Source organism: Crotalus tigris, unplaced genomic scaffold (assembly GCF_016545835.1).
Source record: "Crotalus tigris isolate CLP2741 ecotype Arizona unplaced genomic scaffold, ASM1654583v1 scf7180000020183.615534, whole genome shotgun sequence".
In the NCBI taxonomy this organism is placed as follows: Eukaryota; Metazoa; Chordata; class Lepidosauria; order Squamata; family Viperidae; genus Crotalus; species Crotalus tigris.
The window spans coordinates 140270-157573 of NW_024097896.1; the positions used below are offsets into that span (position 1 = coordinate 140270).

The 17304-nt window shown below is 39.4% G+C and overlaps 1 protein-coding gene across 4 annotated transcripts in view; it reads right to left on the reverse strand.

Moving 5' to 3' along the window:
* RAD18 (RAD18 E3 ubiquitin protein ligase) overlaps nucleotides 1-17304 on the reverse strand; it is a 133620-nt gene that overhangs the window by 37270 nt on the left and 79046 nt on the right. For all 4 annotated transcript variants that reach the window (XR_005559454.1, XM_039365760.1, XM_039365762.1 and 1 more), the window contains exons 10-11: nucleotides 8218-8361; nucleotides 2289-2421 (exon numbers count right to left, since the gene is read on the reverse strand). Coding sequence is in view for 3 of the 4 variants with exons in the window: in XM_039365760.1 (XP_039221694.1) it covers nucleotides 2289-2421; nucleotides 8218-8361 (277 nt within the window). In the remaining variant the exon portion in view is untranslated. The remainder of the gene's footprint in view (nucleotides 1-2288; nucleotides 2422-8217; nucleotides 8362-17304) is intronic.

The window sequence follows — 17304 nt, forward strand, 5'->3', positions numbered from 1 at the left end:
AAAAAATATATCATGCTGCCAAATACCAAGAGTAAAGTGGAGAAACTATCCAATAGTTTATTAAGCCAGGAAACATCTTAGGAGTTAAAACCAAAAATGAGCTTTGGAATACACAGAAGCATTCCTGCAGCACTTTTCTACACTTTCTTAAACCAAACAGGCCTGTTCTCAAAACCACACTGCAGTTATGGACAGATACACAATTCCAGAAAAAAAAATCCCAAACAAAATAGTTTTTAAGGAATTGCAGACAGGGCTTGGGAACATCCCCATGTGCGCTAAAGTACTTTTCTGGTTTCATATTGGAAGGAGTGCAGTATACCCATATCACAGTCTAACATTAGAATTATATTTATTTTAATATAAAGCTTTATTATACTTATACAATGAAAAACTGCATAAATCACAACACAAATTAAGATTTGTAAAGTTCATGTTTGAACATATTAACATGACAGTTGATTGATATATTGCTTCTTCCACCACAATTAACATTTATTTCACTGTCATACTCCCATGCACCATTACAATTCTATCACAGAATCACAAATACTGACTTCCCTTCACTGATCCAATAGGTGAGGGAAGTCAGGTCTTAATGGCTTCCAGAAGGCAAGGAAGGTAGGATAGGTCTTCCATACCTTGAGGATGTCTGTTCCACAAAGTAGGAGCAACTACAAAAAGGCTCATTTAATCGGTTCCACCAAGTGATATTTAAGAGAAGGGACCCACAGTGAATTCATCTGATTAAATCTAGTGGGACAGGTAGATATGTAACAATAAATTACTATCCCAATCAATTCTAGTATATTATACCAGCATGAATAATAGCTGTTTTTGCCTCATTCCAATCAGGTAAATTTCTTCATTATATATACCTGTTTATCTGCCAATTAATAAAAAAATCAGTTTTATATTTTACATAATCAAATATTATTTTATATAATATTCAAACTTGCTAAGATATTAAATTAGAAAAAGTTGTTTGGAACATTTTCTTTTGGCCATGAAACACACAATAATACAAAGCTGTCTGTAGTAATCTAATCCATAATATTCAGACATGAAAATAAAGTGCACATCTTTTATACTAGTTGCAGCTAAAATGTACATAATGTAATAATGCTGTTCAATTATTTGGCTGCAATACATTGAACTAGCATTCTTCTAGCCAGAGATGCAATAACAATGGAAAATATCTGTTCCTTAAGTAAGCTAAACATTTACATTTTCAAAAAGTGTTTTCTCAAAATATAGCTGACATTGCCCATTGCCTTCTTCAATTTTTTTTATATGCTTTACATTTTCATGTGCCTATCTGCTTGTTTTTTTTCTTAACCAGAAAAATGAAGCATGAATGAATAAGTCAGTTGAATGTCAACTACGCCAAAAATATTTAAAGATAAAAAACAAAAAAAACCTGGATAATTCACTAATATCACTAACTTTCTGGCATTTTTCATTAAGAGGCTTTCAAAGGCCATAGTTTAGTGATAGTGTTTACGTCTGAAAGCAAAGGAGTTTTCCAGATATGGAAAAATGCTTGTCAAAATCCCCATAGTATTGCAGCCAATCCATGCAAACAACAAAAAAATACATGAACCAAGGCCTTGACTCAATCTGAGGCATTTTTCTCTGTTTCTATGGCCATGGCATAGAGTGAGAAGGGGCTGTGTGGTAAGTAAAATAAATTTGAGAAGTCAAGGCTATTTTTGTTCCCTAAAGGACAAGTCAGTATGGGTTTTGGAAAACAGTATCTGAATCTGAAGAGATTTCCAAGTACAGAATGCAGCTAGACAGAAAATGAATGAGAGAAAAACAGTGAAGAATCCTGTTATACATAGCTATGTATGCTGCAATATATAACTATTATGCAATAATAAATCTGCAAACAGCAAAAACACTGAAATTGGAGTTACACTTTGAAAACCAGGAGGATGGAGAAGTAGGCAACAAAGAGCTAAAATGGAAATTAACCAGATAGATGGATTATGTTAAAAAAAAAAAGAAACAGGAAAACACTGCTCACCATATATGTCCTGCGGGTATCACAGGACTGTGGATTTCTATGTATCAGAAAATGCAATTGCATATTAGACTACAATTTCACACCCCAGAGATAAAATATGCTGTTAAGGGAAATGCTATATATTGTAGTTTTAGGAACTGTTGTCAGGTTCAGAGTAATTTCAATTATATCCAAGCATTCATCCCATTCAACACTCTACTTACATTCTGGACCCACCTCTTTAATTATAAATACTGCATACATACACACATATACACACCTGTTTGAAGATACAGAGGATTGACAGGCAGCAAAAAGACAGAGGTTTTCTTCACAGACTGCAGCTTCTGTTTCGGGGGACTGACTGCTGACAGAGGCCTGATCACTTTGCTCTTGAACCCTTAATTTTTCTCCTAGCAGAAGAGAAAGCAAATTGGTGCAGCTATGTTTCAATTGACATTTACTTCAGAATACCTATTTCCTTAGTATATAATTGAAACACATTCAGATAAGAACTATTAGTTTTTATACTGCATAAAACTTTGAAAATCCATCCTTTAAAACTAATTATTGCTAAACCTTGTAGAACAGGGGTGTCAAACTGGCAGCCCATGGGCCGATGCATCATGCGCAGGCCACGCCCACCCCAGCTCCGCAAAGGCAAAAAACGTCATGATATGTCACATGACACGATCCAGTTTGACACCCAGTTTGTTGTAGAATGTTTAAGTGGATTTTGTAAAAAAAAAAAAAGCCATATTATACAAATCTGGACTTCAAATGATAAAATGATTTTCTGTTTGGAAGAAAAGGAACAAGCTATAAGAGAAATGAATGAGTATATAAACAAGAACTTTTTTTCCCTGACTTCATAGAGAGATTAGCAAACCTGCTCTCCCTTCAGTGAAAGGTGTCAACACTTCCAGAGAGTCACTGAGGATAAAAGTTTTCAAATTCCAAGTAAACAGAACACTTTTTGATAAAGCAATTTCAGCCTTTTTAATAATTAAATAATAGCCCTTCTCAAGTTAGACACAGTTACACACACATACATAGGTGTATATTAGTAAATAAAACTAGCACAGTGAAAATTTGACTACAAAAGGGTAGTCACATGAACAGAAGAAATTATTCTGTACATGAAACATAGAATATAGGGTTGGATGGGACCTCGGAGGTCTTCTAGTCCAACCCCCTGCACAAGCAGGAGACCTTATACCATTTTGGACAAATGGCTGTCCAGTCTCTAAGATTCCATAGAAGAGGTAGAAAACAAGGAACAAAGTTGTTAAGGAAACAAAGAAAAAAAATGTCCCCTGAACCAGACCAAAGAAGTTGGGCCTGAGCACAGTGAAAGCTCTCCTCTAATCCCATTTAAAACAACAGTATATATATTGATTACAATATATATATTTTCTCACCTTGCAAACCATCTTTTCAGTATGATTTTATTATTTTACCTAGAAGTGTTGATCAGTCTTTCAGTGTTAGGGACTGCAAAAGGATTGCAGACTGTAAGTTTGAAATCCTTCCACCCAATAAGATTTCTGTCCATACAAAGGAAGAATATTATTGTTGGATAAACTAAAAGCAATCAATTTTATTCCTGGAAGTCTTTCAGATTTAGGGGGCCTCAAGTGCTGCATAAGATGTCAATAGCAAGGTTCAAAAACAACCTGATATTTCTGTTTATTTTTATTCATGAGAGATTTACAAGGTCAAGATTCAGTCACAGGCCAAAAAAGCAAACTTGTTAACTTGAAAACAGTTGGGATTTAGATCCTTAAAATGAAGTAACTGCCAAGATGAAAGTGCAAAATAAGAAGTTTTCCATAAAAGTATAAAAAATGAATCTGTCCATAAATAAAATTAGGTTTTTAAATTTAGACTTCAAATACATACACACGTACACTCACAGGTATGCCGTTCCTTTTCATCGTAAGCAAAAATATGCAAAGGTTGGAAAAACAATATTAAGCAAAAAAATCTGACACAGGAGATAAGAAAAAAAAGGAAATTTCAGTAAATCTAATTTATACCCACATAATTCATTATCTCCTCATCCATCATTTCCTTGTTAACCATTCTTGCTTTCACATTTATATAACAACTGAGTTCCTTCTCTACTTTATTTTTGTCTGTTTTGAAGGATTTCATCAACTCCATTTAACTGACTTTCTCAGTATTAATCTTCCTCTGACAATTTTCCTTCATGTGATTTATCTTCATTCATTAGCCGTGTATGGCCAAACCACTTCTCTCATATTTCTCTCATACTGATCACTCATATGTATTTCATCCAATCACATCCATTGATTCTTGACCATATTTGTTCTCTTTTGTCATGCACACTCACGTAATTTATTAAGGGGATGTCCCAAAAGATCAGGCCAACCTATTCTCCAAAGCACCTGAAGGCAGAACAAGAAGCAATGGATGGAAATTAATCAAGGACAGAACCTGGAATTAAGGAGAAATTTCCAGACAGTGAGAATCAGTGGAATGGCTTGCTCCATCACTGGAGGTTTTTAAGAAGAAATTGGGCAACCATTTTTATGAAATAATATACGGTCTTCTGCTTGGCTAGGGGGTTGGATTAGAAGATCTGCAAGGTCTCTTCTAACTCTATTATTTCCATTGTATTCAACTTAGTTTTATGTTTTTTTCTGATGCATTCAACTCTTACTTCACTTAATAAACTGAGCTGTGCTAAACAGGTATTTTTGCTTCTTTTGAAATGTATCATATTATTTGTTCTCTTTGTACTAACATTTGCATCTATTAAATGTTTTCCATCCATTTTCTCATCTTTGGTAAACATTCTATTAAGATACATAAAATCACGTTCTTGCTTACTGTTCCACCATATATGTATGACTTGGACTCATTCACTTATTGTTTTGTCACTTTAATGTTTGCTATTTTCTTTTCACATCCATACTTTCCATTACACCTAATAAATTTAATACTGTTCATTACATACTACATTATATATTCTTCAATATCTCTAACAAATCTAATAATTACATCTAATAATCTAAGAAAGGCTGCAAATTATTCAAGTGTTCAGCAATGAAATTGTCAGCTTACAAAAGTACCTGCCCATTCGTGTTCCTAACTAACCTGACCAATATTTCCTATATGTTTCTTGATGAATACTTTAAAAAGCTAAGTATTCGCATATCCTTTCTTACTCTTGGCTCAGTACTGAATATTCATACAGCATTCTATTTACTGTCACAAATGCTTTAGTTCCATGGTATATTTCTTTTACAAGGAGCAATCAATCTGCAATTCCAGATTTATATAAAATATTCCATAATTGAAGCCTATTCGTTTTATCATAAGACCTCTCCAAATTTCTCAATGATCTACTGAGGAGTAATATAATCTTTTATTCCGAGAAAAATTAAATGGCATTGCATTTTCCAAAATTTGCTTATTGTCATTTCTTGTATCCTTTGGATAAGAATTTGCCCAAACACTTCCCAGATATGCTTGGTAAACTATTCCCAATGGATTCCCGTATCCTTTGTCTTGACAGTATTTTTTCAACTGTCAGACACAGATGCTTTCTTAATATGCACATTGATCGAATTATACGGTCACTTGTACAAACCATATCCATATTTTTTCATTCTATCATTTATATCTGCGGTTTTATTATTTTTCAATATTCTCAAAACATTTATAATTTCCTTTTCGTCATTTGTTCCCTTTAGAAATTAAGAAAATAAGATTCCATTTCAATTTTGCTTAGTTCCCTTCACTCTGCTGGAAGCTCCTTATTTAGCCCTTTCATTAAATTCCAAAACAATTTGGTATTGCTTTGAAACAATTTTTGGAAGTGAAATACCATTTTTTAAAATTAGAGAATATTTAAAAATCCACAGAAGTATAAAAACTGAGAAATGACTGAATTATGACTCACTTCTAAATTTATTAGTTTATATCAAAAAGTGAATTAAATAAATTTATAGTTCTTGCTTATTAACTATGCATCTTACTCTAAATCAGTGGTTCTCAACCTTTTTAATGCCGCGACCCCCAACCAGTCGTAAGTCAAGGACTACTCAACCGGTCGTAAGTCGAGGACTACTCAACTGGTGCAGCACCGTTTGCAGAATGGGACTTTTGGCGGGCCCAGCAGGGCAGAGACAGCCTGGACAATTCCTATTGGCTTTTGAAAGCCAATAGAATTAGACTCTATTCAAAAGAGTCTATTCTATTGGCTTTCAAAAGCCAATAGAATAAAAGGGAGTAGCACAGCTAAGGAAAAGGGGGAAAAAAATGGCAGACTGCATTGTTTGGCGACCATGAAATGGTCTTTCGACCCCGAATGGGGTCCCGACCCACAGGTTGAGAACCACTGCTCTAAATCATTTCATTCACATCCTTTTTCATCCCACTATTGTTCTGCCCAACTCATGCCCACATATTCAGCTTGTTCCTTATAATAAGAAATACAGTGCATTCAGAAAGTATTCAGACTCCCTTCACTTTTATCAATTTTGTTCTGCTGCAGCCTGATTCTACAGTTGTTGAAATTCATTTTTTTCGTTAATCTACATTCAGTACCCCATAAAGACAAACATCCCTGGGTGAGGCAGATCTCCATTCACATGGATGATCAAGTTATGATCAAGTCTGAATCTCATTTTTCTGTTTGAGATGTGGAAAAAGGGAAGCAGGGCAATAACATTGGAATTTTATTAAGGAAATGTTAAGGGAAGAGGAAAATATAATCTATAAACATTATTGGTAGGATCCAGACCACTTAAATTTAACGTTTTTTTAAGCCTGACATCACTACTATTTTTCACCTTTACGTTTTATTTCCAATTGCAAAGAAGAAGGATGAAAGTGACAGATAAAATTAAAGTTATGGAAAACAGAGTGTAACATTACTGAAACAAAGTTTGCATTGATCTGCAATTCACAGTTGTAGAAAATATAGGTGCATGTCAGCTGAGGGAACAAACCAGATAGACAATATCGACAACAAAGATCAGAGTTATAGCAGCAAAAGAAAACTTTGTCCGAAGATCTTTTAAAATATCTGTAGTTCATCCATTGCAATATGAGTACCATTCCGTATATATTCCAAGTTATTTGTATTATGCCCTGTAAGAACTGATAAAAACTGTTTTTGAAGGATTGTCATCTGCTCCTATGGGACAGATCCAGTGGCCAACATTAATAAGTTTCCATCATAAATTTCAACAACATAGAATCAGGCTGCAGCATAACAAAATTGAAGGGGGTCTGAATACTTTCTGAATGCACTGTAAATTAGCCAAAAGGAAAAGTCATAAGTTGAAATCAGCTGGATAGTTGAAATTCAGACCATAAGAAAAAATAATAGCAACATTAGGAATTAGAAAATACAGGAGCCAAAAACTGTTTCTATTTTCATGATACACAATAGAGAATATATGTAGTTCAGGGCTAAAGTGTGAAGTCCTTAGTGCCCTCTGAGCTTATTTGCTTGCTTACAAATATTTCATTATTTGATTAGGTAAAACATCAGTATTAATCATCATCACTGATAATACAATAACACTTAAACTTATATACCGCTTCTCAGTGCTTTACAGCCCTTTCTAAATGGTTTACAGAATCAGCATATTGTCCCCAACAATCTGGGTCCTCATTTTACCAACCTCGGGAGGATGGAAGGCTGAGTCAACTTTGAGCTGGTGAGACTTGAACTGCCGAACTGCAGGCAGCTGGCAGTCAGCAGAATTAGCCTGCAATACTGCATTCTAACCACTACACCACCACGGCTCCTAATGATGTTACCTAGTTGGGTAATGAAATGTCTGCAAGCAAATAACCAAGTTCAGAGAGCACCAAGGACCCCACAATACAATTTCCTTTTTTGTCTTTCTTTGATACATAACATAGTGTAAAATAACTCTACAAACCTTGTATCTTTATGACCTTAAAAACTTTATTAAAATGAATGCTTAAGTTTCTTGTCCAATTTTAGTAAACAAGGTAGCAAACAAACAATTCATAAACACCTTTCCATTGGATGCAATTCTATCTTCCAAAGCTAGAAATTTACAAAATAAAGTTGAACAGAAATTTTAGAAGGTCATTAAATCAACTCTTATGGAAATTAATATGTTTTATTTTTTGTTTAATACATTATTTTTTGTTTTATTAGTGAAACTATATTAATTTATCATAATTAGCACTTATACCATTTTCAGTAGTTGCTTCTTTCTGCTCCAATCTTTCTTCTTTCTGCTCTGGTCTTTCTTCCTTTATCTGTTCTTTGCTTGCATTTTTCTTTTGCTTTTTCATTTGGTCAATTAAAAGCTGAAATTCAGCTTTGTGTTTCTTTCCTGAAAAGTAAAAAAATATGTAAAAAGAAGATCCTTACCACATGCATAAATGTATAACAAATTACTGATTTTATTTAAAAATTTTAATATAGTTTCATTGAAACTGAAGTCATTTAAACACAGCTTCAGAATGAAGTATAGGAAATGTTAGGCAGAACATATTTTGCTATTGTTGTAAAGAAATAGTATTTATCCTTTCTTTTTGATGTATCACAAATGGTTAACATGTTAAACTGGGACGGTTAAAATATGTTTCATTGGCCAATAATTTTATCAGGAATTATTGTTAGGATAGGATAAAGAAATAGAAATATATTCTGTTCTGAACACAGAGAAAGATGTACCAGATCACCAGAATTTATGAAAAGTGAACACACATTGAAAAAAGAAACAGCCAAACTTTACTTATTGCAGTATTGTAGGGTTCTACGTATAATTCTATTCTGTCAGACTTCTGGCAAATATTTTTATCATCTGCAATTTTCTCCCATATGTATGTCTTTTCATTAAAGTAGCTTTTTAGGTTGTTTCAATTTCATTTAATTCCCGGAGTGGCCACAGTATCATTTAGTAAAACTATTCCTCCTGTTTGCATGGGTAATTAAAATGTATTAATTGCATGATGCACTGATGCTATTATGTTTTAAGTTTATCAACTCTAAGAAGCATGCAAAAAGCATGCCTTAATAAAATATGTTACATCAAATTATTCAACATGCATCTTGTACAGTTCTGTCAGGAATATAGTTCTAAAAATACAATAAATCACTAATGAGATGATAACTGCTTTGAATACAAGACTAAGATATATAACCAGGATGAAAACAATCTGGCATTACCGTATATGCCGGCGTATAAGGTGACTTCCGCGAGCGCTGAAATCGGCGCCAAAGACGGGGGTCGTCTTATACGCCGAATTGTCTTATACGCTGGAAATACTGGTAGTTTTAGGAATGCAGCTCGGCAATAAATACGGGGGTCGTCTTATACGCCGGGTCGCCTTGCACGCCAGCATATACGGTACCAATTTAAATTCAAAATTACCTGCACTGAAATAAAACTGGTCTGGGTTATTTTCTTCATATTTATGTACAACAATCCTATAAGATAGACGGACAGCTATAGATGGACAGAGCATTTGTAGGAAAGAATCATATGACAACTAATAGGTAGATCAGTCTTTCTCTATTCAACCAATTGTTCTTCTTTTATCTTTTTCTTGCTGTTTTTTTTAACTGACAGATTCTCAAACCAAAATGAATCCAAATAATTATATTTATAATGTTATTATAAATAATATATTAATATATTTAGGAGAAAATATACTCTTTAACTGTACCCCAAAATTGGCTGGTACGCATCCCTTCAGATCCCAATCAGGATCATTTCTTAATGAAGCTCCACATTCAGGCATTATATAATAAGACAAAAGTATTGAAGAATCTTCTTATAAAACATTATTTAATATATAAAAGAACGAATTTCACTAGCTGCTTCTCTATAATACTCTGTGAAAAGACATTTAGGCTGTGTGTTCTTTTATAATAGGCTGTTTAAAAAGCAAACACAGAAGCCCACCTGCTCAATAAATAAATAGTGGCATCTAACTATCCTTTAAGATTTTTCTGACAGGACTAAAAGCACGTGACTAGTGTGGAACAACCAAGACGACCTCCGCCTACTCTTGAAGCATCTTACGGACGGTTGCCGGAATTAGTGGGAGGGGAGGGAATGCATATAGCAACCCCCTGGGCTGCGAAGAGTGTCCATTCCCTCTGCCCCTGGGAATGGAAACCTGGTGAAGTACCTGGGCAGTTGAGAGTTGTTTGGGGAGGCAAAGAAGTCCAACTGAGGCTGGCCGAATTTGTCCGAGATCTCCCTGAACAGAACGGGGTCCAGACGCCACTCTGAGTGGTCCACCTTAGATCTGCTCAGGGAGTCCGCTTGACGGTTCGCCTCCCCTGATATATGCTCTGCCTTGATCAAGCCTAGATTGGCCTCTGCCCAAGAGTTCAGACTGTGGGCTTCGAGCATAAGGGATCTGGATTGGGTCCCTCCCTGCCTGTTTATGTGCGCCTTTGCCGCCACGTTGTCTGTCAAGACTAGTACATGCTGTCCTGCTACTATGGTGGAGAAGTGGCGGAGGGCCAGGTGAATTTCCCTGAGTTCTAGCCAGTTTACACTGTGGCTCAAGTCTGAGCGGGACCATTGACCCTGGGCCAGATGTGTCTGGAGTGTGCGCCCCAGCCAAACAGGCTGGCATCTGTGGTCAAGGTGAGCCTGGCAGGCTCCTTGAAGAGGGATCCCTTAGCCATCGCTGGGGAGGTCCACCACAGGAGAGACGACAGTGTCTGGCGTGGGACCCTCACCCTCCTGTTGCAAGAGCTCATGTTCCGCTTCTGAAAGGGAAGAAGGAACCACTGGATTTCTCTAGAATGCAGCCTGGCCCATGGAACGATCCACATACAGGAGACCATCTTCCCCAGCAGCTGTGGCAGCTGGACTAGAGGAACTACCCTCTCTCTCCGAACCCGGTGTATGAGGGTCCAGATGTGTCCCAGCGTTCTTGGGAAAGGAAGACCTTGCACAGGTTTGAGTCTATGACCGCTCCCAGGTGGAGAAGGCGAGTTGAAGGGACCGTGTGGCTCTTTTGGAAGTTCATGGAGAATCCATGAACCTGAAGAGTTCTGATGGTGATTTCCAGGTCCAACTGGGCCGAACGGAAGGAGCGGGACTGGATAAGGATATCGTCCAGATAGCACTGAATGCACACCGGAATCATTCTCAGATGGGTGGCTAATACCGTTAAGATCTTCATGAACACCTATGGGGCCGAAAAAAGGCCAAACGGGAGCGCTTTGTACTGAAAATGCCGGTGCGCGTAACAAAACCGAAGGAATTTGCAGTGCTCGGGGAGGATCGGGACGTGCAGGTAAGCTTTGGTTAGGTCTATAGAGGACAGGAAATCCCCCCTTCTGATGCTGGCCAGGATAGACCTGAGAGTCTGCATCTTGAACCGTTTGTAGGTCAAGAAGTAGTTTAGTCCTTTTTTATTTTTTTTATTAAAAAGTTTTATAAAAATTACAATATACCCCTCCCAAAACCCCCAAAAAACCCTTCTCCCTCCTCACTTCCCAGATCTGAATACAGGATTACAAATATGATAATCATAATCTAACTAACATTAACCAACTATATAAATAACCAAATCCATGCACTTTAACTCCCCTTTAACATAAATATAAACAAATTGAAAATAAACATAATAATAATAAAAACATAAACAAGTTAATATTCTAATTATTAAACAATACAATCTCCAAATTGTTAAACAATACTGGGCACTAACAAAATGAAATTCAATGGTGAAAAAAGCAAGGTTCTACATTTAGGCAAGAAAAACCAAATGCACAAGTACAGCATAGGTGGCACCCTGCTCAATAGTAGTAACTGTGAGAGGGACCTCGGAGTCCTAGTAGACAATCACTGAAATATGAGCCAGCAGTGTGCTGCAGCTGCCAAAAAGGCCAACACAGTGCTAGGCTGCATTAACAGATGGATAGAATCAAGATCACGTGAAGTATTAATGCCACTCTACAATGCCTTGGAAAGGCCAGACTTGGAATACTGCATCCAGTTTTGGTCACCACGATGTAAAAAAGATGTTGAGACTCTAGAAAGAGTACAGAGAAGAGCAACAAAGATGATTAGGGGACTGGAGGCTAAAAAATATAAGAAACGGTTGCTAGAATTGGGTATGTCTAGTTTAAGGAAGAGAAGGACAAGGGAGGACATGATAGCAGTATTCCAATATCTCAGGGGCTGCCGTAAAGAAGAGGGAATCAAGCTATTTTCCAAAGCACCTGAAGGCAGGCCAAGAAGCAATGGGTGGAAACTAATCAAGGAGAGAAACAACCTAGAACTAAGGAGAAACTTCCTCACAGTGAGAACAATTAATCAGTGAAACAGCCTGCCTCCAGAAGCAGTAAATGCTCCAACACTGGAAGTTTTTAAGAAGAGACTGGACAGCCATTTGTCCAAAATGGTGTAGGGTTTCTTGCCTGAGCAGGGGGTTGGACTAGATGACCTCCAAGGTCCCTTCCAACTTTACTATTATTATTATTACTAATACTAAAAATAATAATATCATAATAATAAAATTCACTCATAGGCTAAATGAAACTTTTTAGTCCTATATTTATTCTGAATATAATTTATCCATCTTCTCCAAACCGAAATGTATCTTTCTTGTGAGTGATCCTTCAAGTAAGCAGAAATCTTAGCCATTTCTGCTAAATTTGACACTTTAAGTGTCCATTCTTCTATAGTAGGCAAGCAATCCTTCTTCCAATATTGCCTTACTAATAATCTTGCCGCTGTTATGAGATTCAACATCAAATTAATTTCTTTAGCATCACAATCTGTAATAACACCCAATAAAAATAATTGTGGGGTAAACTTTATCTTTCTTTTGAAAATCTGTTGAATGTTCCACCAAATCTTAATCCAAAAGGCTTTTATATTTCTACAAGTCCACCATATATGAAAATAAGTGGCATCCAAACTGCCACAAGACAACTTTTTAGGATCCAGATGCCATCTATAAAACATTTCATAAAAAATTTTATAAAAAAAAATTCTTAAATTTTGTGCCTGGGTAAATTTTACATTTCTATCCCAAATTACCTCCCATGTATCCAATGGAATCGGTTCTTGAACATTTTGAGCCCATTTTACCATACGATCCTTAACTAATTCCCATTTCCGAATCCATTTCTATTAAAACATTATAAATTCTCGTTGTATGCGCTCGGTTTTTATCTTTAATTAAAAAAAAGAAAAAAAAGTAGTTTAGTCCTTTCAAGTCCAATATCGCCCTCCAGCCTCCCGAGGCCTTCGGTAACATGAACAGAATGGAGTAAAACCCCTGTCCTTTCTATTCCATGGGCACTAGCTCTAAGGCTTCTATCTCCAGCAGATGGGAGATGGCCATGGATATGAGTCTTGCCTTGGTGGCATTCCTTGCGTTGGGACACGCTATGAAGCGACCTGGAGGTACGGATAAGAACTCCAGGGCAAGGCCGTGTCGGATGGTGTCTATCACCCATGAGTCTGTGATGGTGGCCTCCCAAGTGTTGCTGAATAGGGATAGTCGACCCCCTATGGGAGAGGTCTCCCTGGAGTCACTTGTTCCCTCTATACGGATGACCTCCGGAGCCCCCAAAGGGCCATTTGATCTGGTACAGGGACCTGGCTCTGGGGTTCTGTGGTCCTGCTGGTGATCCTGCCTGGGGGGAAGGGATCGAGAGTTTTGGGGCCGATCCCAGGACGGTCCGGCCCGAAAGGGTAGTCTCCAGTCCCAGGCGGTCCCGGCTCGAAAGGACTGCCTCCGGAAATCTTGTGGCTTTCTGTCCGCCCTCCTAGAGGGATGTGCAAGCACCTTGCGCTTGTCCTTTCCCTCTATCAGATATGGTCCGAGGACAGGGCCGAAAAGGTGCGTGCCACTATAAGGAGCGGTTGGCAGGCGCCACTTGGACTTCAGGTCGGCCCGCTACTGTTTTAGCTAGAGAAGTCTTCAGGACAAGACAGTGGCCGCAATGGATCTGGCGGAGTAACTGGCAGAGTGAAGCGATGCGTCTGCCATGTATTCGGATGCTTCGACTAATTTGCCCAATGCCTGGTGCACTCGCACTGGTCAGGGGGAATAAGCAACTGGAGCTCGCGGAGCCACATGATGGACGACCTGGCGAAGAAAGATGATGATGTTGCTGCTCTGACTGACCACGGCGAGGCTTGATGAGCTCTACAGAGGGAAAATTTGAATCTCTTTTCCTCCACTTTCAAGACCTCTGCCATGTCTCCTGGTATGGTGGAGGAAGAAAACAAGGAGGTTAGGGGACTGTCCACAAGTAGCACTTCCAGGAGGGAAGAGAAGGAGGAAGAGACGTTGAAAAGTCCCGCTTGGAGTGGGGAGAGTGCCCAGGGAAGACCATTGCTTTTCCAGCGTGCTGCAGAAGAAAGGCGGGCAGGGAATCTGCTTCTCCTCAACCACTGGCTCTGAGAACAAAGTCCTGGGTAGTGGTGGCCACTGGCTTAGGCTCCAGCTCAGGTGTGATGTTGGCCAAAGTACAGGCCTTCAGAAGCAGTGATCTGAATAGAGAAAGGTCAAATAGGCCAGATGCCGGGGATGGATCCAGAGCCGCCTCTTCGTCCTCAGATATGGGCATGTCCAAAGTTTTGAAGTCCATGGAGTCATCCTCTCCTACTTGAGAGGATGTGTCCGAATTGCCCGAACTGGGAAACAGGGCGAGTCCTGTCTGAGAGAGAGATGCTGGGGGAGGCAGGGGCATCTGTAAAGGCCGTTGACCCATGGAGGAGGCCATGTATTGTGCAAAGGCCTGGTGCATAAAGGCCTGCAATTGGTCCGGCCACATCCCCTGTTGTTCTGTTGGGCGGATGCCAGCTGCTGTAGGTGTATATGTGGCTTCCAGGCCTTGTTGTGTTGTGGGGGAAGGGAAAATTCCCCGAATGTTTGCAAGAGAGGGGGACCAACTTGTCCAGTTTCCCCCTGAGGAGACCATGCCCTAGGGGCAGCGTTAGAAGGTGCGTATTGAGGCTCAAATGGTGAGCGGTCCAGTGGGACGGGGGAAACCACTTCTGCTCCACTGGAGGTGAGCCTTTGAACTCTGGAAACTCCTTCTCCAGTGTCTGATGTCTCCTCGAGGCCTCTCTTTCAGCAGCTTTGGAGGGCTTCTTAGTGGACAAGGCCGTTGCCTTAGATTTTTTCCTTTCCACCACTTCTAAATCAGAGGATCTGTACTTTTTTTCTGCGGTGGAAGCGATGGCTGAGGAGTTGCACTGTCTGCCATTGCCACCTGGACATTCTGGGCAGGAGAGGAGATATCCAGGAAGGGGGGTGGAACACAGATCTGGTTGTCAGAGAGGGAAACCCCGTGCTCTGAACAACAGCAATGGCTGGCAGCCAGATAGTTGCCTAGAACTGGCAGCCAGATAGTTGCCTAGAACTATCTGTTAGGCCCTGCGGCACAGCGCCACGTGGCTAAATGGGACAGATGGAGTCTAGCAATTTCCCCCTTTTAAGTGGATGTTGAATGTCAATGACCAAAGGTTAAGGGCCTGCAGCGGTAGGTTTTCTTTAAATAAATTCCCTCTGGCCCAGTCCTTAAACCTTGGAGGCTCTGTGATGCCTTTGGAAGGCCAGCTGTCTTGTCAGAAAAGGCCAAAAGGCCTGCCAATTATTTTGAGATATACCAAGGGGCTGTCTGGGGAGCCCAAAATGGCGGCCGCGCCACTGATTCTGTGTCCTGACGAGCACACTAGGCCGTGAGTAGGAGGTCCTTGTAGCCTTTTATACTATCACAAGAGGAAGCCCAGTGCAATGGAGTATGCCCCGAATCCGTGCCTGTCACAGCAGGATAAAGAAAGAGCCTGGATTCCGATATAGAAGCCTGAATCGTTGAACTGAGGCTTTTGCGGGGCTCTCAAAATGGCGGCCACGCCAAAATTAATGGCTGTTTGTGAAGCGGCCAGGCCTTCCCTGCCTTGGGAGACCCTGAGGGGAAAGATGCTGACTGTTGTTTTAAGCTTTCCTCCCTCTGGGGCTGAAAAATGAGGCACTTTCGGTTTCGCTCGTTGCGCAGTCTCCGCTGCGATCCGGATCGTCGGCTGCAGTTGTCAGATGCCTCATGGCAACAGCATGCTCCGGCGAGGCTGTCCGGTCTCTCAAGGCTCCACAGGGGGTCGCCCAGCTAAGGCTAACACCCCGTGCCTCCTGGAAGGATCTGTATGTTACCAGAGTCTTGGTGAGTCCGAGAATGGAGAACAGCTCAGTTGGAGCCTGCAAGGCTTGCTGGAGCCGAGGCTGCAGTCAGCTCTCAAGCTAACTCAATTAATTTGTAGCCGAATTATACAGTAGGAATTAAAGTTGGAATTTGAATTTGGAATTAATTATTTAACCTAATCTAGAAATTCAGAGGAGCCAAGAACAACTGCATCCTGCTGAGCTAAGACTAAGTCAAAAACTGGGTAAGGTCCAGCTCAGAAGGAGGCGTGGCAGATTTCTGACTTAGTCTCAACTGAGCTGGAAGGCTAAGATTACCCACCAGTGGATTCTCTACTCATCATGCTGGAGAAAGGCAGATCCTGTTTCACAAAGTTGGTGCACTTTATATCTTCAGAACAGAATACTGAACTATTTCAAAGTATGGTGGGCATTAATAGACGAGAAAGATTTTTGAGGTGTAGCATCCAGCCTTTGCAGCTTTATCTCTAAGAAATTCTGCCTTATGTCAAACCAGATCAAATTTCAGAGCAAAGCAAATTTCAAATTTTTACACATTCTCATTTTTACTCTTGCAGAACTATTTCTGCTACACGTTTCTTGAGCAATATTTTTTTTCAAACATAAGGTAGAAAATAATTCTCCTTTTCAAACATTTAGTCTCAAAGAAAAAAAATCAGAGGAGGAAAAAAAATTGTACTATGATCTGGAAATAACATCTGGCTCTACCATTTTTCTTTGCTATTTTAAAGATTTTAGAAAAGACGGTTATTTTTGTTTGTTATAGAGCAGATAATTTATCATTCAGATAGTCCTAAAAGCTTTCTGGTCTGTGCGCTAAGCAACAAATTACAAGGCTGCTGTAAAAAAATGTCAACACTGAAATATTTTCCAAGCAGTTTCATCTATATGCTCATACAGGTAATCCTCAATTTACGACCAGTAGCTTAGTGATCATTCAAAGCTACCACAAACGCACACAGGTTTCCAAGTTATGACTAGTGCAGCATTCCCACAGTGAACAAAATTCAGGCACTTGGCAATCTGCCTGCCCTTATGAGAGAAATTCTGCAGCAGCCTCTCTGCATAACTCTCCCCCATCCCACTCCTCCTGGTTACCACAGGTCTTGGGCCTTCTTCCC